The following is a 26,204-nucleotide window of genomic DNA, read 5'->3' on the forward strand; positions in this document are numbered from 1 at the left end:
AATATACTCACTTGTCAAAGTTTGAACAAAGATACCCTAAGAAAGGTTACTAGTGGGGTTTCATGTAATAAAAAAAAAATTCTTATAAATCATGGTTTGATATTGTCAATAAATATGCTATCGGTTTTTTTTTTCATTTAATAATCAATGTTAACAAAAATTGGGTTTAGAATGGGGTGTAAGTTAGTTATACACCTCGGGATACGGCGTGTCTGGATAAGAAACCCCTGCGGCCTCCGGCCGAACGGGGTTTCTTATCCAGACACACCTATCCCTCGGTGTATAACTATTACTGAACATATCATTAAATTCATGGATATATATTGAAACACAGAAACCGAAAAAGAAGTAAGTACAATTTCAAATTGTAAGGGAACGACCATTCCTGATTCAGTTAAAATAAGGGAGTGGCTATGAAAGAGGCTTTTGAAATCAGCATGAATAAAATTGCAAATAAACGTTTATGCAGAATTGTCTCAAATATGCGTCCTCAAATAACAAAAAAAAAGTAGTTGAGTAAGACCAAATTCTTTGAAATTACCTGCTTAATTTGTAGTAAAAGAATATTGATCCCGTAACTTTTGTTTTACATGTTCTCGATTACTTGGTGATATCACCTCTGAATATACTTATTCTGTCAAAAGAAACTTTTTGTTGTGAGTATATAAAAATATTCAAAACAAATTCCTATAAACTTTCATGCAAAAACTTTTATTTTATGAATGGACATGTGTAAAGATAGTAATTATGTATATCCCCATTGAGAGGCCCCTGACATACTGTAAGTGTGTGAAGTCTTTGTTGTCGACAGCCAGTGATATACACGATAACATTTAATTACTATGTGTCCATGTCCACGCTGTTATGAAATTCATTCTAATGACAAATTTAGTTTCAGTTTGAACTTAATAATGTTAATGAATATTTTCTTGATCTGTTAGTGTATTTTAATGAAATCAAATATTTTGACAGAAATATTGTTTTGTTTAATTATAATTATGCTTTCATACCTAAGATACATATTTATAACAGATATATCGTTTTGTTAATTTTCTTCTTGCTTTCCGACATTTGCCCTGGCTGTGATTGAAGTAAAACATGTCACGTGGTAAACGTTAAGAAATAATGAGTTTATTCTGAGACATAATATATTAGTATACTAATCCCAGATTTATTGTCACAATGCACAGTAGCACGTTGTATTAAATACTACACACACAACGCACATAGGGGCCGTCTCAAAGCATGAATTATATAATTGCGTTATCATTATACTTGATATTTAATAAACATTCCGATTATGTCCGCATTATTAAAACGCATATGTTGTACCAAAAGGCAAGTAGGTGGCAATATATAAATGATTTTTTATTGCAATCGAGTCTTTATTTTTTTTTCCGATCTACAAATGAACTTCGATTGTCGAACTATACAATGTCACGTGGTAGCCTATCCATAGAGGGACCGTATCAAAGACATAAACAACTACCTGACAGTGTATAAATGATCGGAACTTTCTGAGACGTTCCGAGAATCTTGTTTCCGACGATATCGGATGGCACATAGAAGCTTCCAAAACTCGCCAATATATAAGCGTGAACCCCTCAGGGGGTTCACGCAAAAATGTAATATATTGCCATTCACTCTAAAAACGATGCTGACTATGCGGAATTCTTTTTTAAGAAAAGTAATATTGTTTCAAGTTTACAATTTATTTACAATAGGTGCAAATGTTAAATAATGCCAATATTAAGGTTCATGTGGACCCTTCGTCTAAAATGGCTGCATTTTCATCTCAACATTTACTCTGAGTACAGACAAACCTGTGCATCTGGAAAAGTTTTAAGGCATAGCATGCCCTAGATAAATAAAATTCAAATATATTTTATGTTTTAGAAAATTAAAAACTTAACCGGATTTTGCAGTGCACTTTTTTTCATTCCTCCAGAAGGTGCCAAAATAAACTAAGTTGGGAAAGAGGTTTGAGAACTTCCCCACAGGTAATAATTGAAGTGAACTGTTTTGATTGACATGGACAATAGATGGACAATAGATACCTGACAATAATTGGTGATTTAAACTGTGTACCTGAGTGGACCATATCAAGTGAAACTCAACTGTTTGTTAATTTTATCATCTTCTGCAGGGACGAAAAAAAGTGCACTGCTAAATCCAGTTAAGTTTTAAATTTTCTAAAACATACAATGCATTAGAAGTTTATTTATCTAGGGCATGCTATGCCTTAAAACTTTTCCAGATGCGCAGGTTTGTCTGTACTCAGAGTAAATTTTGAGGTGAAAATGCAGCCATTTTAGCCAAAGGGTCCACATGAACCTTAAGAGCACCAGCAGCTAGTGTATAGCTCGGTGATTTAATAGAAAGATAAAATTAATTTGACAAATATATAGTTGGTACATTTACAAATGTGGTTAGGGACTGACCATTGAACTTCAAAAAGGGGGGTTATGATTTTTTGTCCGTGTCAGAAATATTTTTTGCGCAAAGTGCAAACTTTTTTTAGTTTTTCAACGCTATCAATCAAATTATTTTTCTCAAAATTTAAAACTATACGGTATGGAAGATATCTGCTTGACCACAATGTTTGTTTTCATTAAAATTGGAGAAATTTTTTATGAAAAATCTATACCCCACGCTCCATTATTCAAATTCGAAATATACTGATTAAAAAGGTTAAACAACAAATATACTGATTAAAAAGGTTAAACAACAAATATACTGAGTAAAAAGGGTAACAACAAATATACTGAGTAAAAAGGATAAACAACAAATATACTGAGTAAAAAGGTTGAACAACAAATATACTGAGTAAAAAGGTTGAACAACAAATATACTGAGTAAAAAGGTTGAACAACAAATATACTGAGTAAAAAGGATAAACAACAAATATACTGAGTAAAAAGGATAAACAACAAATATACTGAGTAAAAAGGTTGAACAACAAATATACTGAGTAAAAAGGTTAAACAACAAATATACTGAGTAAAAAGGTTAAACAACAAATATACTGAGTAAAAAGGTTAAACAACAAATATATTTAAGTCAAATTTTTTTTTATAAAAATTCAAAATTTACTTAATTTCTGTCCAAGTTTTTCCTTTTCAGGTAAAAAATTCACGCATAATGGTTCACTTTCTATTCTGCAATAATTAGATCACTATCATACTTGTCACACACACAATAAGTGTAACTGTTGTTTATTTGTTGAAATATATAATTAAAATATGCGCTGCTTAACTTATTCTACTCAGTATAGTATATAGACTTGTCTACCAAAGACAAGTAAATTGTTTAATTTCTTGTAGGTTTGTTTGATAGTGACCCAGTGACCTATAAACTTTATAATAAGGAAACCACACGTTGTGCACATTGGCAATGCTTCTGAATCAGTATGAAATTTTTGTTAAATTAATGTAAATAGTGTGGGATAATTGGTAAAGGCAAAGATATCTGGCCAATTAAATTGACCCGATGAGCTGAAATGATGTTGAATTGATTTTTGAAATATGACATTATATCTACGTTCACAATATGTTAATGAGATTACCTTAGATAATCCATTATTTTCATTTTTTTCTGATACTGAAATTGGTATTACTAAATCCATCATATCGTAACCAAGTAAAAAAAACAGTTTCCTTTAATTTATAATACAATCTTTGAAGCTCCGGACAGAGGATATTGAGTTATTTTTGCTTGAGTATATATATTAAATATATTTATTGAAATCAATCTCAATTTTTACTGTTTATACTCTATTTTATTTATAGGTAACAAGTTATATGACAATAAAGTTTATAAGACTATAGAACATTTCACATTCCGACAAAATGAAAATAAATAAAAAATCGTTTTGGAGGGGTATGTGTTGTTTATGTTGTGCAAAATGAATGAATAGTTCATCCATTAAACCCTTCTTCCGGCCAGTCCCCTGACAAATATTTTGAAAAAGGCTTTGATAACTGTAATCCTAGCTTACCCTTAACCATAATACATATATACATATATACAAATAAGGAGATGTGGTATGATTGCCAATAAGAAAACTATCCACCAAAGTTCAAATGAATTGGATGTGAGCAATTCGGATTTACACATTACTGATCAATTTGTTTTTTGTTGTATTTTCAGGGGGAGGCAATTTTAATATCTGCACGAATGACTTTTCTTCTTTGAATAGCCACATTAACTACTTCCCTGAAGACTAATTTTAAGGTTGATAAACTGATTTTCACTTATTAAAGACCTACCTCTTAACAGTGTGATTTAAAAAAGTATCTTATATATGTTGCCCCTCTATCCTTATGGACTTATTTGCTGCAGTGAAGTTAGCGATTTCAATGAAATCCTAGAATAACTAGTAAATTATTCAGTCAAGTATTTTGTGAAGCCAATACAAGAGCAAGTGTCATGATCATTATAGGAACTAGGTCGTCTAGCTTTATATTTCCTTTGTAGAATATAAGTCTGTTCATAATATAAAACAAACACAGGTATACATAATTAATTTTTTTAATATGCAACAGTAATAATAATAATCAATTTAAATATTGTTTACTACAATGGAAATGTTTACTCAATAGTAAATCTAAATGGCTCAGCATAATTTGTGATTTCATGGTTCTCATATGTAGAAAATATATGCAACACAAATAAAATAGACATACATAAAATAAAGGAAATAAACTTTATACAAGAGAAATATTCATCCCAAATATAAAAAAAATCACATTAAAAGGGATATGTGTTGATGTGACTTCAACTGCATCATAACAGTACCTGACCAAAAATTTTACCCAAAGAATGTAATCACATTTCTTTGTTCAGTGAACCATACAATCTGGTTAAAAATCTTTGTTTCAGCATACAATTTAGAAAAACCTCATCATCAAGACATGTGTACTAAGTTGATGTGACTACCACTTCATCAATACCTTCCTTGACCAAATTTTTTTACCTGATCTAGGACGGAGAGACAGACAGATCAGAAAACATATACCCCTCTTATATTATAGGTGGGGCATAAAAATACTACAATGCTTGCTGGACAATTATTTGGACCCTATAATTATTAGGCTTCTTTTTCTTATTTGTTGAGTTTCATTTGAATTGAGCACGGACAATTTAATTTACTAGCTATCCATAAAACTCTTGAGTTGGGACACACAGGCAAGACGGATAGACAAAGCATTTATTATCATCTTTTGGCTTTTTTTAGCATATCAAATAATAAATCACGGCCATATGAAATAAATAAAAAGCCACTTAAAATCATATATAGTGAAAAGAAGAAAAAATATATGATCATGAGTAATTAAGCAGGCAATGGAGACCTTACTTACATGTACTTAAACAGTCATAATAGAAGAAAGAACTATGACAACCATTGAACAACAGGCACCTGCATATAAAATGCAGCAGGTTTAAACGTTTTAACAGGCGCGCCAACATTCAACCTAACCGTAGACAGTAGTGTAACATTACAACATGATAAGACACACTATAAAAAAATAATTGAAGAAGGCTTAACTCATCAAATAGACATGATTTAAACAAAAATAAGTAAACATATACTGAACGAATAAGTTTGATTAGAGACACAATATAAATACAAAATAAAAACGCAGATGCTTATATATGACATAGACGTTACATGTAGTTATAAAAAAAAATGCAGCATGAATGTCAATGAGACAACTCTTATCTGGGACAAAATGTCCTTAAATAAAAAATTTGTAGGCAAGCCAAGCCATAAACAGATAGTTTTATATATACTATTTTGGTTGTTCGGAGTACGGAAGTGAAAGTTTATCGCCCATATATAATCTTGGAATAACAGATAATTATAGTGTTGTTCAGAGAACATGTGCATATTTCATATATGAGAAATGTTAATTGCACCATACTAAATCAATAACAAACTTTTCAAGTTCAGTCCAAAATGTATATATCATATATTCATTCCACTGTTTAGAGGACATACATGTATGTAGGACACAAGTTTTTCAGACAGTTTTCCATCTGCTCGAACATATTTACAATATATCTTTTAAACAGGTATGAAAGCTGAAGGTCCAAAAGCATCATATATATCTCTTGACCAAACTTCTACTGGCTTTCCACAATGGTATCTATAGCGATCAGGAAGTGATGCTAACCAGTTGATCTTTGCAAACAAGTGAACTTTACCTTCATTTTCTACAATGGGGTTGTGAAGGTAATAAGTTTGAACACTACCAGGAAGCAGATCCCCCGTACCAACATCTTCCACAAATGATGAACGTTTATGTCTAGACTCCAAAGAACCATAAACTTCATTTCTAAGTGTGACAAAGCTGCATTTTTGACAGGATTCTGGTAATACCATGTGAGCTAAATCAGAATATATAGTCTTATAAGTGTGTTTAAGAACTCTGTATTCTTCTGCAGTAAGGCAATGAGTGGAAACCTGTGAAAACCTATAGGCTGAAATATGTGACCAGTCTTGGTTTGGTATTTGAGCACTTCTCGACAAATATAAAAGATTACGAATCTCTTGATCGGTTATTAAATTCGTTCACCTGTTCAGTTCCAAGAAGTTTTTTCAAAATAATTCTTGAAAATTTTCTGGTAATTCAATATAATTTACATATGTATCTCTTGTAAAGCGCCGCATTATCTGTAACTCTATTGCACGGCTGTTGTTTGAAAGGGAGCCAAGGTGTCCATTGTACCTTTCAAAACTAAATAACCAAAAGGAATACACTGGTCGAAAATCCCTCACACAGCTTGCTAAATGAGAGTGAAGGTGCGTATTAAATGTAACTTTATCAGTACCATACAGTTGCTCAAATGATCTACAACATTTCAATATATGTTTTTCGAACTGTCTTATATCTGGTTCTGTAATAAATTTTGATGTAATGATATTACTAGCAAGAACAAATTCTCTCCAAACTTCAAGATCATTTGAGGGCAAAATGCAATTAGTGCAAAAATTGAAAAAAATGTTTGTCCAGTTTTCCATTGATCAGCTGTAAACCCACCAAACGATGAAGCTATTTTTCTTAGTATTGATCAAATATTGCTAGCTGCATTAACTGAGGCAACCCTTTCCTGTATTTCTTCAAACTGTTATGGTAACAAAATTTTAAGTTGAAGCCGAATTTTAATAATTTTTTTGGCAGTTCCCTGATATAAGTTATGCATTGGATCCACAATTGACATCCTTATTGGATCAAAATAATCCAATTCGCAGATAGGTGAATACCTTATCCCAAACTGACTCTCAAGCCGGTCTCTCTCAGTTTGGGTTCTAGCACTCTTTACTACATTAATTTTATGTCTATGCTCTGGTAAATTTCTTCTTGGCCATTCATTAACATCAAACCCGCTATAACATGTATGCCCTACATCACCTGGAAAAGTTGTGTAATATTTGGAACACCCAAGTGTGGCACCATGGCCAAAAAAACCCACACAGTTTTCTTGTTGCTGGAATGTCACAGCCTACAAACATCAAAGCAATTTTGAATATGGTTTCCTTGTTCTTTTCCTGGTATGATGTTAACAAAAACCCTTCTTTCCACCCAACTTTCAGCTCATCTATCAATGGACCAATAAAAGTTTGCACGCTTGGCTCTTTCTTCATGTCGGGTATAATTCCAAGCAGTATAACATTTTTAGTTTTAACTTGTTCCTCTCGTGGTAAGTTCAAAATAAATACATTACTCCAACTGAGTACTGGACATGTTCATATGGTTGGAATCAGTCTAAATTCAACATTATTCCATAATTGTGTTTGTTTTTCAAGAAATTGTTTTTCTCTACACTTTGAAACTCCCTCCATATATTTCCATCGAATACATCAGCCAAAAATCTAGGTTCCTGTCTTCTTGATCGCCAAATCTCACATTTCTTTTCAAAAACTGGTCTTTGTACAAAACTAGACAACGTCAAAGCAATTGATTTGTAACAATCAGTTTTAAATGGGTACAACTATTTTGTTCCTTGTAATTGAACAACTTTAAGAAGAGATTCTCCACACGGCCTTCTACCAACCTGTGTATGATTTGAAAAAATTACATTATTACATTTTTTTTTATTGTTGTTGACCCTCTACTATTATAATACAATCTTCATACTAGTATGATTTATAACATTTTTTTGCAATCCAATTTATTTGTACAACTTATAAATTGTAGCTGGAAAAGCTGACGGAAGTCCAGCAAGGGCAACAACTTCTGGTGATAGAGCATTAAAAAAATCAGATAAAAACATTAATAAATTTTGGATTGCCAAGTACAGATAAAAATGCACAGACAAACAAATAAATAAAAAGTTTTTTTTTCAAATTGTCATCATTTATAGCGTCGTGTGAAAAATTAATTAAATAATGAGTGTCATTAGCTGATTCATCTTGCCCATTGAAGTCTGCATCAATGTCAGATAATGTTAGATTGTTCCAAAATTCTTCATCTTCATCTTCAGATTGTTCATCTCCAGGATTCAACTTGAATTTAACTTTTGATGTATTCTTTTTCTAATCACTGACACGAAGGGTGATTTATGTATGTCTTCTGTACTTGAATTCGTAGATAAAATTACATCCTTCTCAACCTCACATTCTTGAGGAGTACTACATGTAGTTTTACATCTCCAATTTTCATGCCAAAAATATTTTGGTTTATGATTTTCGAAGTGCCTATTACCAAACCACTGATTGCAGCCTAGGCATTCTTTTTTTTCTTTTTTTTTTCTTTGAAGGCAATATGCGCACTTGAAGTAGTGGGCTCTGCTCCTCTTTTAGACATGCATTGATCCTAAAAAAATATTTAAAAAATTAAACTGTAGGTTCAATAATTGAACTAAACTGATAAAAGTTAATTTAATAAAGCATACATTATATTTCGACTGATACAAAGACAAAATTGCAATTATTTCATTATTTGTCTTTATGATTTTTTTTCATGTACGTTTTTGAGGCAGAATATGAAATTTAAAGAAATAGTAAAATTCTTGTTTTATGCTTTGAAAACATTTGACAAATCTATTCATGTTTGAAAGCTGTAAGTGTAATGCACAATGGCTGTAATGTTCCCATCATATATCTATATAAAAAATATATCTATAGCAGAGTGTATAGCTAAATAAAACATTTCCATTCAATCTATAACAAATGCCCCTTGACAAATTATTCATTTCTACCTTTTCATATGTATATGGAAGCTTTTGAAATTCAACATTATTATTATTCTTTTTTCATTATCATAGACATAAGGAGAATAAACTGCTTCACCGAGCGCAGCTAGATACGACCGCAGAGGTCCAACCCTGAACAGTTTGGGCAAAAATGGACACAATATTCAAGCTTGATACAGGTCTGAATTTGGATTGTAATTTAATATTTGACACATTATAGATTTATAAATAAATGTGGTCAAATAACTTGAAATTGGTATAATATGATTTGAATTTATATTCAATTGAAGATTTCTTGCTTTTGTGCAATACAGTGTGCTGTTTTTTTTACCCCCTCCCTTTCCAAAAAAAAAACAAAAAAAAAACATTTGAAGAAAATTTGCTTTCTTGTAAAATGTGGCACAATTTAAGAGACATCAATACATTTAAACACAAGTTATTGTCTGAAAACTAGAAAAATGCTTGTTTTATACCCTTTTTGGCCCCTAATTCCTGAACGGTTTGGGAAATTATCCCCAAAATGAATCCTACCTTCTACTTGTGGTATTGGACCTTGTGGTAGAATTTCAGAGCAATCAAATTACTTATACACAAGTTATTGTCCTGAAACATGTGAAACTAGAAAATGCTTGTTTTTTGGTCCCTTTTTGGCCCCTTATTTATAAACGGTTGGTACCATCACATCCATTTACAATCCCAACCTTCCTTTTGTGGTATTGAACCGTTTGGATAAATTTCATAGAGATTCATTCCATACACCTAAACTAAAGACGACCACTACGTGAAACAAATATACGACCCTAAACTTTTTTGACTATTCCTAAAATAATAGGTATATCTTCAAAGGAACTACAATTTCTAAAGCCCACTATAAGCATTGAGTATTGGTTAGAATTGACATTTTGAAGTAAAGATGTAGATAACCAGATTTTCATCAAATAAAACGAGAGGCTCTAAAGAGCCTGTGTCGCTCACCATGGTCTGTGTGCATATTAAACAAAGGACACACATTTTAGACAAGAATAGAATTCATGACAAAATTCTCTGTTTTGGTGATGGTGACTTGTTTGTAGATCTTTCTTTTAAATACTAGAGATTATCAAAATTTTATATTTTTAATAATCTGGTTTAATTCAATCAAATATTTGTGTGGGTGTGTGGGTGATGCAGCCTTTAGCTCATTGCCATATTTGGCATGGCCATAGATGGCACTCTCAGGTGGAATCTGAATTTTGGAATTCCCGTATAGGGCACTTGTTAATTTGCTGTCGACAACAAAGCAGGTGCTGCAGAAATTAGTTAAATTATTTAAACGAAAACGAACACGTGCCTTTTGAAATTAAGGAAAAGATTTGGGAGGGAAAGTTTATAGAGCTTCATTATCTTTTGAGAACGCAAAAAGAAATTGAGGAGGTTGACGAGGGCGATTTGAAATTAAAAAGGGGGGAAATTTGCATTGAAAAAAGATCGTCGGGTGTTTATTTGTCCATAAATGAATGGAGTTCAGCATTCATGGTTTTTATGAGTGTCTACATTGAGAAATACAGGACACGGCACAGGAATTGTTAAAATATATGCGCGATATAAGATTAGCGGCAACGAGGTCAGAAAACTGGGCCACCTATGACGAGCAATTTAGGCTAAAAATAAAAAAGAATCCAAATTTATCTTGGGAAAACATACACGGTAAATATTGGCTATTACACATCACATCTCCCACAGTACAAAACAATGTGTCAGTGCAATCACAGGGTTATAGAACAAATACACAAAATCGTGGTCATTATAACTCAAATGCAGCTACACTTTCAAACACTAACACGAGAACACATCAACAATCACAGGTAACTAGTGGAAGTGTAAATATGTCATGTAAATACTATAATAATGGTAATGACTGTCCCTACTTCCCTCGTTGTAGGTTTAAACATGTATGTGAAATATGCAGTGGCAAACACAGAAAGGCCCAATGTAATAACCGGGCCCAAGGAAGAAGTAGCAAAAAGTATTAATGTTTATTCATTAGGAAATACTCCTGTTAAAGTATCGGTCTTGGAAAATTATTTAGAATTTTACCCACATAACAATGTAGCACCTGAAATGATATCTGGTTTCAAATATGGTTTTCCATTAAAATATTTTGCCTCTAGGGAACCAAGGAAGAGTTCCAATTTAAAAAGTGCATTACAGCTACCCAACATTTTTAAAGAAAAATTAATGAAGGAAGGTAAACTTGGTCGCATTGCTGATCCTTTCAGATACCCGCCTTTTCCCACACTTCAGGTATTACCAATGGGACTAGTGCCAAAAAAGGATGGGGATTTTAGACTTATTCAACATTTATCCTATCCTGAGAATAATTCAATAAATGATTTTATTGATAAAGATCATTGTTAAGTGCAGTACAGTTCAGTGGACGAAGCAGCATGTTTGATTAATAGACACAAAACATTTGCCCGTTTTAGTCAGTGTGATGTAAAAGCGGCTTTTCGCTTGTTGCCAATTGCCCCGCAGGATTTTGACTTGTTAGGGATAAAATTTCAGGGTGAATATTATCTTAATAAAATGATGCCAATGGGGGCCTCAATAAGTTGTGCCCTGTGGGAGAAATTTGCAAAAGCTTTGCATTGGATAATACAGCAAATAAGCGGAAATGATAATATCCTCCATTATTTAGATGATTTTCTTTTTGTTGAGTCGAGCCAAACATCAAAAGTTGGCAATACCTTGAAGATATTCCAAGAGGTATGCGACAATATAGGTATTCCTCTTGCTAGTGACAAGACTACTTTGCCTACTACATTACTCATTTTTTTGTGTATAGAATTTGATACACACAATTTAATCATGCGGCTTCCTATTTAGAACCTTGTCAAACTCTCACAAAAAATCAGAGATACCTTAGACAGTTCTAAAATAACTCTAAAAGATATGCAATCTCTTCTTGGGTTCCTGAATTTTGCTTGTAAGGTGGTTGCTCCAGGCCGCACCTTCTGTCGCAGACTCATAAATTCAACAATCGGGGTAAAAATCATATTACAAAATTCGAGTAAACAAGCAGATGAAAGCAGATTTAAAAGTTTGGTTAGACTTTTTAACACAATACAATGGTGTCACTGTTATAACCGACAATGTATGGGTTTCAAACAAAAAAATAGAGTTGTTCACGCATAGTGCGGGGGGGGGGGGGGGGGGGGGGGGGGTCCAAAGGTGGGTATGGGATCTATTTTGCAGGTCAGTGGGCCCAAGGCATATGGCTTAAACATTGGGTTGAAACTGGAATCACCAGAGATATGACATTGTTAGAGTTGTTTCCAGTTGTAGCAGCACTTATGTCCTGGGAATCATATTTTGTTAACAAAAAAGTTATTTTTCATGTTGATAATCAGGCGGTTGTTCACATCATTAATATGAAAAGTAGCAAATCAAGTAGAGTTATGACTTTAGTAAGACAAATGGTTTTAATGAACTTAAAAAACAATACGTCAGTTAAGGCAATTTATATCCCTTCAAAACAAAACCAAATTGCTGATTGCCTTTCTCGTTCTCAGTGGGGGAAGTTCAGAAGTCTAGCTCCAGAAGCAGACCAGTTGTCAACCAAAATTCCAATACAGATCTGGAACATTTAAGTCAGGTGGCGGATTATATTGTCAATCAAGGTGTATCCAAAAATACACAAAAATCATACAATTTGGCTCTGACAAAACTTTGTAATTTTAGATCATCTTACAAATTGAAACAGCATTGGCCAGTGCCAGCCAATGATTTGCTAAATGTTATAGCTTTTTTTGTCAGTACAAGGTCTTTCTGGGGGTACCATATCATCTTATATATCAGGAGTTTCATACCATCATAAAATACAAGGCATACAGGATACTACAAAATTCTTTATAATTGGCAAGGCATTAGAAGGAATAAAAAGAATTCAAGGAGGGAAACGTAATGACATTAGAGCACCAATTACAGTGCAGTTGTTAGCAGATATGATAGGTTGTTTAGATAAAGTATGTAAGAATAAATATGAAGCTGCTTTAATTTCAGCAGTTTTTTCAGTTTCCTTCTTTGGTTTGCTAAGGGTTGGGGAAATCACTACTTCAAAAACTAAGTCTGTTATAAATGGCTCCAACTTAACAATTTCTGATATTTTAGTTAAGAAAAAAGTCCTGGAGCTAAGAGTAAGGTGGTCAAAAACTGACCAAAAGGGAAAGTCCGTTACTTTATTGATACCTGAGAACAGAAAAAACTACTATCCGATACGACTCATTAACAAATACTTAAAGGTACACCCTACCTGTAACAATAAAGATTTGTTTATTCATTATAATGGTATGCCTTTAACTAGATACTAATTCAGCAGTATACTGGAAAAGGCTTTACATTTTCTTCATATTAGTAAAGGTCATTTTAGGTCACATAGTTTTAGAATATGGGGAGCCACGGAACTAGCCAGGCAGGGGGTCTCAGAGGAGGTAATTATGAAATTAGGCAGATGGAAATCGCATGCTTATTCTCGCTATATTAGGTTGCATTTTTTCTAGTTTCAAAAGGCTAACAAGGTACAAGTTTTCACAGGTCCCAAGATTTTATGGATTGTTGGAAGTTCCCTTGTTCATTGGGCCAATGTAGAGGCGAAGAAATATGGTAGGACCAACCTGGGACTAGAGTCCAAAGGTGTTACAACATACTGGATTGGGCAACCAGGTTTACAGATTAAAGATTTGGACTCCCTACTGGATGCAAAAAGAAAATGTTTACCTTCTCCTAATTTTATTATTATTCACTGTGGAACTGTTGATTTGACAGATTTAGAATTGACAGGGAAGGGTTTAATTGAAAATGTAAAATGTTCTATCCTACGTTACCAGGCTTTATTTACAAATGTTATTATAATATGGTCTTCAATGCTACAGCGGCGCAGATACTGGCATTTTGCACCCTTGAATGCGGGTGCAATAATTGAACAGAAGAGAAAAAGAGTGAATTCAGTGGTCAAACAATTTGTAATAGAAAATGGGGGGAAAGCTATTTTACATGAGAACATTAGGGCAAGTGAGGTGTCTTTATACAGAACAGATGGAACTCAATTATCACAAACTGGAAATCAGGTTTTCTTAAATAATATACAGGGGGGGGGGGGGGGGGGTTGAGTCTTTCCTATGCATTTCAACTTTTCTAATGCTTCAATAATGAAAATTTTGTGGAGGTGAGAACCCGAGTCAGATTTGGTAGCTGACTTGGGCTCTCATGTGGCGGTCCAGGGAGACTGGTAGTGATTGGGGGATTATTTCACTCGGCCCTTGCTCTGGGCCTGACAAGTTCTACAATTTGCAGGTTTGGAAAATATGGTTAGTGGTAACGGTGGGGTCTACAGATGGGTAACTCTGGGACCTCCTCCACCTCATCTTATAGAGGAGAGGCCTACACCTGCCAACAGGTGGGGCACTAATAACTGGAGCATTGGTAATACGAGTGTTTTCCCCGGTCACTCCCCATGGTAGGTGCTGGTGTAACCGTGTTTAACTACCAGGGGTTTTATGACACTATGTCAACATAGGTCAGCTGATAGCCATTGTGTATAGGTAATCGGTAGTCACCCTGGCGCCTCAACAAAGTATTATAGAATACTCTGTAGCCAAAGTAATGCCACAAAGTAAAAACGTATATTCTAGTCATGAAAATGTAAATACAAGTTGGTGTAATAAAATGTATGTGTAATTAGAATGATTGTTTTTGTATAAGTTGTAAAAGTTATAAATGAAAAACAGAGGATGGAACCTCTACACAAATGAGTATTATATACGGAAAGTCTGTAGTATTTTAATTTTGGTATTTGTGAATAACAATTAACAACAGACAAAGAGAGACAACTCTAGAACAATTTTTAATCACTTTGTGATTAAAGGAAGGACTTCATAGTTTAGAAAATACGTCAACAACTCTTTATCGTTGTTCTTCATCTCATTGTTATTCGTTCAGTATTAATATAGGGTCTTTTTCTATGAGTATTGCAATTAATGAATATTCTTGCTGTTTACAATTATCTCTATCTATAATGAACTTGGCCCAGTAGTTTCAGAGGAAAAGATTTTTGTAAAAATTAAAAAAAAATTACGAAAAATTATGAAAATTGACTTTAAAGGGCAATTACTTCAGAAGGGGTCAATTGACAATTTTCGTCATGTTAACCTATTTGTAGAGCTTACTTTGCTGAACAATTTTGATGTTTAGAGTTTATCTCTATTTATTATAATATTCAAAATAATAATCAAAAACTGCAAAATTACGAATTCAGGGGCAACAACCCTACCAGGGATTTTTTTTTAATGCGTCTGAAAATTTCAGGGCAAATGGAAATTGACCTGATGAACAATTTTACTCCGTCTCATATTTGCACTAAATGTTTAGTTTCAGAGATATAAGCCAAAAACTGCATTTTACCCCCATGTTCTATTTTTAGCCATGGCGGCCATTTTGGTTGATGATCGGGGCCATCGGATACATTTTGTAAACTAGATACCCTGAGGATGATTTAGGCTAAGTTTGGTTTAATTTGGCCCGGTAGTTTCAGCGGAGAAGATTTTTGTAAAAGATTACGTAAATTTTTGTAATAGATTACAAAAATTTACGAAAAAATGTGGAAAATTAACTTTAAAGGTCAATAACTCTTTATGGGGTCAATTGACAATTTTTGGTTACTTTGACATATTTGTAGATCTTTTTTTGCTGAACAATTTTGCTGTTTACAGTTTATCTCTATCAATTAAATTATTCAAGATAATAACCAAAACAATCAAAATTTCCTTAAAATTACCAATTTATGGGCAGCAACCAAACAACGGGATGTCAGATGCGTCTGAAAATTTCAGGGCAGATAGATCTTGACCTCATGAATAGTTTTATTATGTCAGATTTGCTCTAAATGCTTTAGTTTTAGAGAAATAACTGCATTTTACCCCATATTCTATTTTTAGCCATGGCGGCTATCTTGGTTGATGGGGAAGGGGGGAGAGGGTGTCATTGGATTCATTTTAAAAACTAGATACCATAAGGATGATTTAGGCCAATTATGGTTTTATTTGGCCAAGTAGTTTTAGAGGAGAAGATTTTTGTAAAAGTTAACGGACGACGACGGACGGCGGACGCCAAGTGATGAGAAAAGCTCACTTGGCACTTTTGGGACAGGTGTGCTAAAAAGGGAATATTTTTGTGTGTTGACTCTCTCTCTGTATACATGTACTTTATCCAATCAAGTTTGAGTGTCCCTGAGTAAATTTAATTGAAGACTTAAAATTAAAAGAAAAAAAAAAATATTTAAGAACAAGACCAATACCATTGTACCAACATTAGTCAATGCATATATAGTTACAACTGAATAAATTATTGAGGCTAATTTTTAAACTATTTAAACAAAAAGGAAGTATTCTCCATAAGTGCTGTATTTAACTTTGATTTCATTTAAAGTACTTATATAATATAATCAGTTAAAACTCATGATAGATACATATCGCTTTATTAATTTTCATTTATGCATATACACATCTACTGATCTGCAAAATAAAGATTCATGAGACCCAATGAACATGCATTTTATTTGTCTGTTACCTAAATCAACAAATATTCATCTTATTTCTAACTCCTGTGCACTGGTCAATGAATTGAAAATAATGGCAACAAATAAAAGTCTCAGAAGCAATTAAAAAAAAAGGTTGGAATTTATTGAATGGATTGATTACGAACAAATTGTTGCATCTGACATCTTTTAAGTCTTGAAACAGACCTTCGTATAAAATTAAGGTCAACAAATTATGTCATTTATAACTTTTCTGTTGGTATTGTTTGATAATGAATACAATATAATTAACCATGCAAATAAACTACAATTTGTATTTATCTTTAATTACAACCAAGGAATTTAGTAACCTTTCATCATATTCATCTTTTGTTTGAGGAGAATTTAACATAAATGTCAATAATTACTTTTCTGTTGGTATTCTTTGATAATGTATTTGTTATTATGTCACCCGATCGACAATGTCGGGTGACATATTGCTTTTCCTCTGTTTCTTTTTCCCTATTATTATTATTATTATTATTATTATTTTTCTTCCACCTAATTTTGTCCGCCAGTTTTCTCAGAGCCAAAGGAACCAATCTAAATGATGGTTCACTATATTAATGAACCCTGACTTTCGAGTTTCAGTGCAATTTTGGAATGGCTGCCATCACCATGGAAACTGAAAAAGGTGAAAAAATAAAATTTGTCAAAATATTTTAAATGATCAAAAATGCTCTAAATGTTTTGAAAATGTACTGAAAGATGTATAGCTATGCACATATGTGCATTCCCTGTTTTAAATTTTCGAAATGGCTGCCGCTTAGTGGCAATGGGGGAAGGGTGACATCCGCTATTGCTTGCAATGGCAAATCAAGTTGTTGTTGTTGTTGCAAATTTGGGTTTTAAATAAATAAAAAAAAACCAATTGGTTTCTAGCAGGTATAAAAAAGGTTTGCTTCCACTAAAAAAAAATAAAAAAATGTTAATCCAGAGAAAAAAGTCCCTCTCCTACTAAAATTCAAGTGCCTGATGACTTGCGATCTAAATGAGAATGACTGTATTAACTTGCAAAATAAATTGAAATGATCCACAGAGTCAGCTAGATACAACAGCAGAGGTTATATCCAGTTCGGGACAGTATGCACACACCATTCAAGCTTGAAACAGCTCTGAAGGCCATCCATTGTGATTAAATATGACACAGAATGAATGAAAGAAGGTAAAATTTTGAAATTTGACATTTACCTGTTATGGTCCAATATCCAAAATCTAAATACATGGTTGGTGTGAGCCAATGATCCGTGTTGAAGGCCGTACTTTGACCTATAATGGTTTACTTTTATAAATTTTGACTTGGATGGAGAGTTGTCTTATTAGCACTCATACCACATCTTCTTATATCTATTGGATTAATATTCAGCATTTAAAATTTTTAATGAAATCAAACAAAATTTAATATTGAACCTCTTGATTCTTTATATGAACCAATCGATTAAACAGGCCCAAAATCTAAATACACAATTATTTTCAGCATATCAAATTGCCAAATACATTCATTTTTTTTAATCCAAATTGTTGACCCCAATTTGGACCAACTTAAAATATGGGACCAAAATCAAAAATCTAAATGCATGTTTAGATTCAGCATATCGAAGAAAATCTTTTTTTTTTTCAATCAAACTTAGTTTAAATTATTCCCCATTGAAACTGGTTAAAAGATTTTTATTCATTTTCTATTTAAGATTTCTAAACACGTATACACAAGTTATTGTCCAAAAAATTAATAGAAGTCTCAAAAGGCTGGGTTGTTTAAGTGAAGTTTGAATTAGGATCATAAGTTACATGTAGTTGAAAACTGTATGAGGAAATAAATTAACACTGTTCGGGACAAATTTGCCATTCCAGAATTGGCAAATCTGACTTTGTTGTTTTACAAGATATCAAAAATATTTTTAGGCCAAGTGATAGATAATTTAAAAAAAATGAATTTCTCCATATTTCCCAACATGTCACTATTGTCACTGTTTTCACCACAGCTGATTACAAGTACATTTCCAATGGGAAATTTAAAAATTCCCATGGTATTATTAGAAGTTCCCATGGGAAAATTTAAAGTTCCCATCGGAAAAAGTACTTTTCCCATATAAATTTTAAGTTCCCATCGGAACTACTATTTCCCATGGGAAGATTAGTAGATAATTTCTTCCCATGGGAAATTCTAAATTTCCCTAGGGAATTTTTGTTCCCAAGGGAACTATGTTTTCTCCCCATGGGAACACCTTTTTCCCTTGGGAACATTTATTTTTCCTATGGGAACATTAGTTCTTCCCATGGGAAGATATATTTTTTCCCATGGGAACATTAATTTTTCCTTTATTATATTTTTCGGAATTTGTAAAAGAGCTATGAAATATCGCAATGGACTGACGGTTACTAATAACCATGTCTGGAGCAGTTTAACATAAATTTCATTTGATAAAAAAAAATAAAAAATTATGTAATTACAATAAATTAAAGGTATTTCTATCATACTTTTACATTTAAAAGTCTTTTATTATTATTGAATGATTGATAGAAACTCTAACGTCCAGCAGGTGATTTTACAATTTGAATCTCTCACCTTTGTTTACGATCAAAAACATCCTGCATTTCATTTAAAATTGTTCGCTGAATTGCCAAGGATCAGAGCCATGCCTGTGTATTTCAGAATTTAATTTAAGAATAAAAATTATAAATCTGTTTTATATCTATATACATGGGAAATCACGAATCGTGTTTAAGATTGTTTTCTATTTATAATCCTTGAATTTATGAAATTGACATCATAATTATTATTAATATACTTATTCTTTTTCATATACGTAATTCGATATGCGTGTTTTTCGCCACTAGAAAGATGTGCACTGATTTTTTTAAAAAGTTTATTTCATTCACTCGGTCAAATTTCCTATTCAATGTGTTACTCGTCTACAAAAACAATCTTTTATTTCGTTTCATTTTTCGCAAACACTTTTGAAAGTCTTGTTAGATTTGTCTTTTATGATCTCTCAGGTAAATATCAAAGAGAATCCAGAGTTTGGCATTTGCAAGGACGGATGAGGATTAAATACTTTATAGTAGTATATACACTTGTATTTTACCCTAAGGCTGTCTTCATGTAGTTTATAGTTTAAAGGAATACGAATACAATGTACTTTATTTCTCATAAAACTTCAATTACTAGCTATAGAGAACATACATAAACATAACTATAAGGTACAATTATTACATGCATGTGTGAACGATACAATAAAATTAAGTTGGAGGACTGACTTTCACATTTATAACTTTGATAAATTTATATAGTATTTCTAATATTATAATATTTGATGAGTTAAACAGTTGCTCAAATTTATAGATATTAGGGTTTGACCAACAGTAGTTCGGTAAAAATGTTTTTCTTACTAGTTTAAATGTTCCACAATTCATAATGTAATGGTACTCGTCACCAATGTCCTTTGAGTCACAGAGACGACAGATTCTGTGTTCTCTCTGTAAACCCTGCCACCTTCCAGACTCAATCAGCAAGTGGTGACTACCACATCTATATTTGCATTATGTATAAATGAATTTGTAAGGTTAAATGAAAAGTATTTTTTTAAATTGTAAACTCTTTTTAAAAATACGATAGCATAAAGTTTTATGCGATTCTGAAACAAAAGCAAAGCATTCTTGTTGAAACTAGTCTTTGAGTTTTTGGTCAATACATTTTGACACACATTTATCAGCAAACTGTGCATTCCATATATTGGACATAATCATACCGCAATTATCAAAAATATTTTTTTTTATATATGATATCCACTTAGTTTCTATTCCGTTATCATTATAATATAAAAACACAAGTTTGTATAATACAACACAAATTTTACTTTCTTTTCCATTAAGAAGTCTTCTCTAGAATTATATCATTCGCAACTTTACAGACACAGTAATGGGGTATCTGCCAAGCTCTGCATACACTATGAAATTTGGAGTAGACTGTTTTAAATGTAAGCATCATTGTCGTCTTTTGCATCTAGATTAAAGACTAAAATGAATTATTCTTGCGATTGCATACAGGTCAAAGAACTATTTGATTTTTTAATTTAAGATACTTACTGGTGATTTTTTGTAAGAATAGAGAACAATTCGAAATAGTTTTAATTTGCAAATTTTATCAAATTTGTTTTTTTCCACACTAGATAGATGACAATGATGCATACAATTTATTGTAAAATTGCGAAACTTGCTTTACGGGAATATTCTAAACTTCTAAGTTTGAATAAAGAGTGTAAACTTTTTCAAATATTGAATACGCTACCAAATCTCTGTAATCTTATCCATATTTGATTTAATTTTTTTTTCAAATGCGGTTGCTTGGGTATTAGTTTAAGGTAGGCGTGGTTTTCAGTAACGTTCCTCCAATCAACTGGCCTATTCGACAAACCTGTGTGCGCTGATGCGTTAAAACTGGCTATGACATTGTAACGGCACGTGTCTTACATCGAAATATGTCGTGCGTGACCAATGTTTATTGTAGTATTTCTTGTCATGTGGTCAAATTTATCTGGGCCGTGTCAACGAAGCGGTCTTAGGACTAGGACGTGTCTTAGGATGGTCTTAGGACACGTCTTAGTCCTAAGTCAGGTTAACGAAAGTCTCCTAAGTTAAGATATGTCCTAAATTTGGTCCTAAAGTTAGGATATATGAATAGGTGTCTTAGGATGGTCTTAGGATAGTCCTAAGAGTTATGATGTCCTAAGTTGAAATAAAAACAACAAATATGGCCGCTGTGTATGTTCATGTAAGACGGCGAGCGAATAATATTCGCCGAAACAGAGTGTTTAGGGACAGAGACAATCCATTTGACTATTTGGACGATGCTGATATTGTACGTAAATATAGACTTTCAAGACCAATGATTCTAGAACTTTGTGGAATGTTCCAATATGAGCTCGCAAGGCCGACTAAAAGTTCCCATGCATTTCCTGTCTCATTACAAATAATGGCAGCCCTAAGATTTTATGCGACTGGGAGCTTTCAACTGGTTAATGCTGATGTCCATCGTATTTCTAGAGCTAGTGTTTCTACTATTACACGTGACGTCACACAATGTTTGAAAAATGTATGCAATCAATACATTTCGATGCCCACAGATCAAGCATCTCTTCAAGCTTTAAAGCAAGGTTTTTATGACATTTCAAATTTTCCAAATGTTATTGGTGCTGTTGATGGTACTCGTGTGCGTATCAAAAGCCCAGCTGTTGATGAACACTTGTACGTAAACAGAAAAAAGTACCACTCGCTTAATGTAATGGGAGTTTGTGACTCAAACTTGAAGTTTTTAAACATTGTGGCAAAGTGGCCTGGTAGTACACATGACTCATTTGCATTGCGCAATTCAAGGCTTTGTGAAATGTTTGAAGACGGAGACATAAGCGGTGGATGGCTTCTTGGGGACAGTGGATATCCACTTCGACCTTGGCTCCTAACACCAGTCATAAACCCAACAACAAGACAAGACCAACGTTACAACAGTTGCCATATGAGAACAAGATGTGCATTTGAGAGGAGTTTTGGAGTGTTGAAATCTCGGTTCCGATGTATCGATACCACTGCAGGAACATTGTTGTACAGCCCAGTTAGATGTTGTGACATTATAGTAGCTGTTGTTGTTCTACACAACATGTGTATTGACAATAGAATTCCATTGCCTCCAGGAAACGATAATCCAAGAGATCATGGAAACATTGGTGGACAGCAATATGTTGGTATCCAAAATGATGGTGCAGTTATTCGTACTAGATTGATTAATAACAGATTCAACAATTAATAAAAAAAATATTCTTATCCTTCTTTTTTAATCACTAATGGGTTGTTCATTGCATGTATTCTTGTATTCTGATACCTGGATGACTATCTCACAGACATATAACCAATAAAATTTCATTTGGTGGTACAAAGGAATTTCACATTTTTTAGGTTTAAAAGAAAGGAAAAGGATTCTTAAGGGACACTCAAACTCACAAGTCGAATATAAAACTGACAAAGACATGGCAAAAAAGAAAAAGAAAATGTCCAAGACAAATAAGAGTATACAAAACAAACCAGTATAGCGATTATCATTGTAAACTTATAGTTTTCAACGGAAATTATCATTGTATACGTATAGCTTATAGTTGTCAAAGGAAATAAGGTAAATTATTTACTAAAATGATAACTATATGATTATTCAAAATTGAACTATGACAAAAAGTATATTTAATCAATATGATAGAAATAGCAATGTATCACTCGTGATCACTGGCTCGATCTGAGTTTTCTGGAATATGCAAACTGATACCAAGTTGGGCCAAACGCAACTGTTCTTTGGCCTGTTCCAGCTGAAGGCGTTGGCGGTCAACATATAGCTTATCTTTTTCTACGCGAAGTCTTTCCTTTTCAACGGTAAGTCTCTCCTTCAGCAGCCTCATCTTTTCTTCTTTCAATTTCAGTGTATCCTTTTCTACCTGCAGTCTTTCCTTTTCAATATTCAACCTTCCTCTCTCAATTTGAATCAGCTGCTGAGAATCACTATCGTCCATGGTCGAAGCAGTGGTGGTAATATTTCTGGTTGGCGTAGTTCTATTACTAGCACTGCTGATTGATGGTTCTGAAATAGAATGTTTAACATTAAGCTAATTCATAAAGACAATTTTTTGAATCGACAAAATGCATGAAAAGAATAACGTTGATTGACATATTTTGGCGATTACTGTGTGTGTGTGTGTGTGTGTGTGACGTTGTGGTCTATATACACCAACATCTCTTAGTTTTCAGTGTATTATCAAATAGTTGAATCAAAAACAGATGGTTATTAAATATATTTCAAATCTTAAAAAGGACAATCATTCAAAACGGGAAAAATAAATGTATTTCAAGCCAAAATTCGATTAATTGATGATCACATCCAGTGGCAAACATTACAAGCCCATCACGACCGGAGAAAGTTCAAAGACAGGCATGTCGAACCAATCATGTCGTCACCTCCTCCCCCTTTTTTTCGCTCTGTTTTACACAAGAACTATAAGAAAATAAACAAATTACCTGATTCATCTGCTGAAGAGTAGGAGCTCCTTCTTGAAGATGAACATGACGGCATCGACAAATCCGTCGACGTTTCTTTAAAAGAGGCTGTATCTACTCCTCCGTCTATTCCATCTATAGGCGTGTCTCCAATAATTCCTACTACCTGATCTTCCATGGAGGAAATGTCTTCTGGGGGAGGACCTCCGCCTGTCTTTCTTGCCTCTCGTCTATTGTGTGCCACTTTCTTTTTGGCGTTGCTCATATATGTTGTCCATTTCTTTCGAATTTCTTTAACTGTTCTTTGGTGGTGGGTATTTGAAGAATTCATCTTTGTACAAATACCATCCCATGTATTCTTCTTAATGTTATTTGTCGCAACATTTGACAGCTTGCTGAATAGTATTCCTTTATGTTTTTCAACTTCGGCCAGCATAATTTGAATTTCGATTTCGGAAAAATTTGGAGATCTTTTCTTGCTCATGTTGATTCAGTATACGAATTGAAATCGATTGGACCTAAGTACAAAACTAGTTTATATAGTTAAATTGCAGCACGACAATAGCCTCTAAAAAGTTTTGAGACAATTAATTTAATCGTTTAAAGAATTTTATTCTTTCATTTTAACAGTTTATATTATGTTTCTATTATTATATGTTAAAACCTTTATTTTGTGTTTTTTTTTCATTACAGATGAGACCCCTCCCTCCCCTAAAAAACACCAACAAAAAACCTTTAAATATATACAGAAATGCATAAAAATATTTCATTTCATTCACTTCATATTTTATTAATTAAATAAATATGTTAGGATGGTCTTAGGACCATCGTAGTTAGGACTGTCCTAAGATAGCTTTGTTTTACATCCTAAGACATGTCTCAGACACGTCCTAAGACCACCCTAAACAATGTCCTAAGACATATCTTAGGACATGTCTTAGGATACTTTCATTGACACGGCCCCAGAGTGGTATACAAGTTTTAAAGATGGAAATTTAAATTTGCTTTTTGAAAGATTATTTTCAGCAGTGTCCCCGAGATACGTTCTTAAAGTGTTTAGGAAAAACAAAACTTTAAAAGAAGGATGCATATTAACAGAGACATATAATACATGTATATTGACTATAACGTGTTTTGGAAAAAAATTAAATGTCCGAGAATTTGAATTACGCAATTAGCGCATCTCGATCACTTTCGATAAAATAGTAATGCATTAATGTTACATCGTTGATTTTTAATATTTAGAAGTGATTTATGACTGTTATAAGCAGAGACATCTATACGTATTCTGGTTTAAGTTTACTATAAACACTCTATAAATCTATTTTTGGAATATCAATCATTTTTGGGCAGACTTGCTTTTTTTTTATTCGTAAAAATTATCTTATATGTCATTTCATTTGAATGCTTCATTTCCATTCTCAATTTTATTAAAAATACTAAAACCTGTATTGTTGTTAATTTTTTTAGGGCCAATTGGAAATAAATTTTGAACAATGAATTTGTCACCATTTCGCTTTTGTTGTCTGCCCATCTTTGTTTGGTCCTGAATATGCATGAAATAATTGCCACTGAACGTTAAACAAAATGCAACTATCCACCAACCCATCTGCAATTGCGATACCTATGTTACATACCCGTCATTATGTCACATGCTTGGTACTATTCTTTGAACAAATTTCGTGTTGTAAGCCGATTTTGTCCTACATTTAAATTGTTCTTGTCCAGTAATACATTCCTTGAACAGGTTTAAATGTAAAACTATAACCTATAAAATTAATTTGGTGCATTGGTTCTCTGAAACACAATTTTGTAAATTTGAGCGTGTCAACCCCCTCATGTAGTAGTGGTTTCGGTTTGTATAAACATACAACAAAAGTCTTTGTTGGTATAGTAAGTTATTGTTTCATTTTACATTTTTACAATTGGTGACATCAAATAAAATGTTGTATATATTCATGTTGTACTAAGCCATACGTTATCATTCGTCTCTGGTATAGAAAGTTTGGAAACGAAATTTGAATATGATATTTATATGCAAACTGAAGGATCTAAAATTTGAATGATTTATGTAAAAACTAATGAATACGAAGCGGGGTTAGTGCACGAAGTCAGCCAGACTACCCGAATTATAAATCCTAGCATATATACTTGTGTGATCACTTAATCCAAAATTTAGCTTGTCAGATGAATAAAAAACAATGTTTTGGTTTAGGACTACAGTTGAAAAGTAGCATTTGCTAACAATCCATGCAAAATAATAAGATGTATGTTCTTGAGCGTATAATGCACAAAGAAAGGGTTGTTATGTACTTTTGAACTTAGTAAGGTATGTAACACAATGTGTGAAAGAACAATATTTAAC

The 26,204-nt window shown here is 33.0% G+C and overlaps 2 protein-coding genes across 2 annotated transcripts; one reads left to right on the top strand and one right to left on the bottom strand.

The window, feature by feature from the left end:
• Window positions 1-22,081: 22,081 nt before the first annotated feature.
• Window positions 22,082-22,735, top strand: LOC127716107 (putative nuclease HARBI1). The gene has a single exon (XM_052222197.1). The coding sequence runs from the start codon at window positions 22,089-22,091 to the stop codon at window positions 22,605-22,607; it is 519 nt and encodes a 172-aa protein (XP_052078157.1). The 5' UTR covers window positions 22,082-22,088; the 3' UTR covers window positions 22,608-22,735.
• Window positions 22,736-23,064: 329 nt separating this feature from the next.
• Window positions 23,065-24,126, bottom strand: LOC127715906 (myb/SANT-like DNA-binding domain-containing protein 4). Its single transcript, XM_052222022.1, has 2 exons — window positions 23,861-24,126; window positions 23,065-23,426 (listed from the first exon to the last, which is right to left on the bottom strand). The coding sequence occupies exons 1-2, from the start codon at window positions 24,102-24,104 to the stop codon at window positions 23,065-23,067; spliced, it is 606 nt and encodes a 201-aa protein (XP_052077982.1). The 5' UTR covers window positions 24,105-24,126.
• Window positions 24,127-26,204: the final 2,078 nt, after the last annotated feature.

Source organism: Mytilus californianus, unplaced genomic scaffold, assembly GCF_021869535.1.
Source record: "Mytilus californianus isolate M0D057914Y unplaced genomic scaffold, xbMytCali1.0.p SCAF_9, whole genome shotgun sequence".
Lineage (NCBI taxonomy): Eukaryota > Metazoa > Mollusca > Bivalvia > Mytilida > Mytilidae > Mytilus > Mytilus californianus.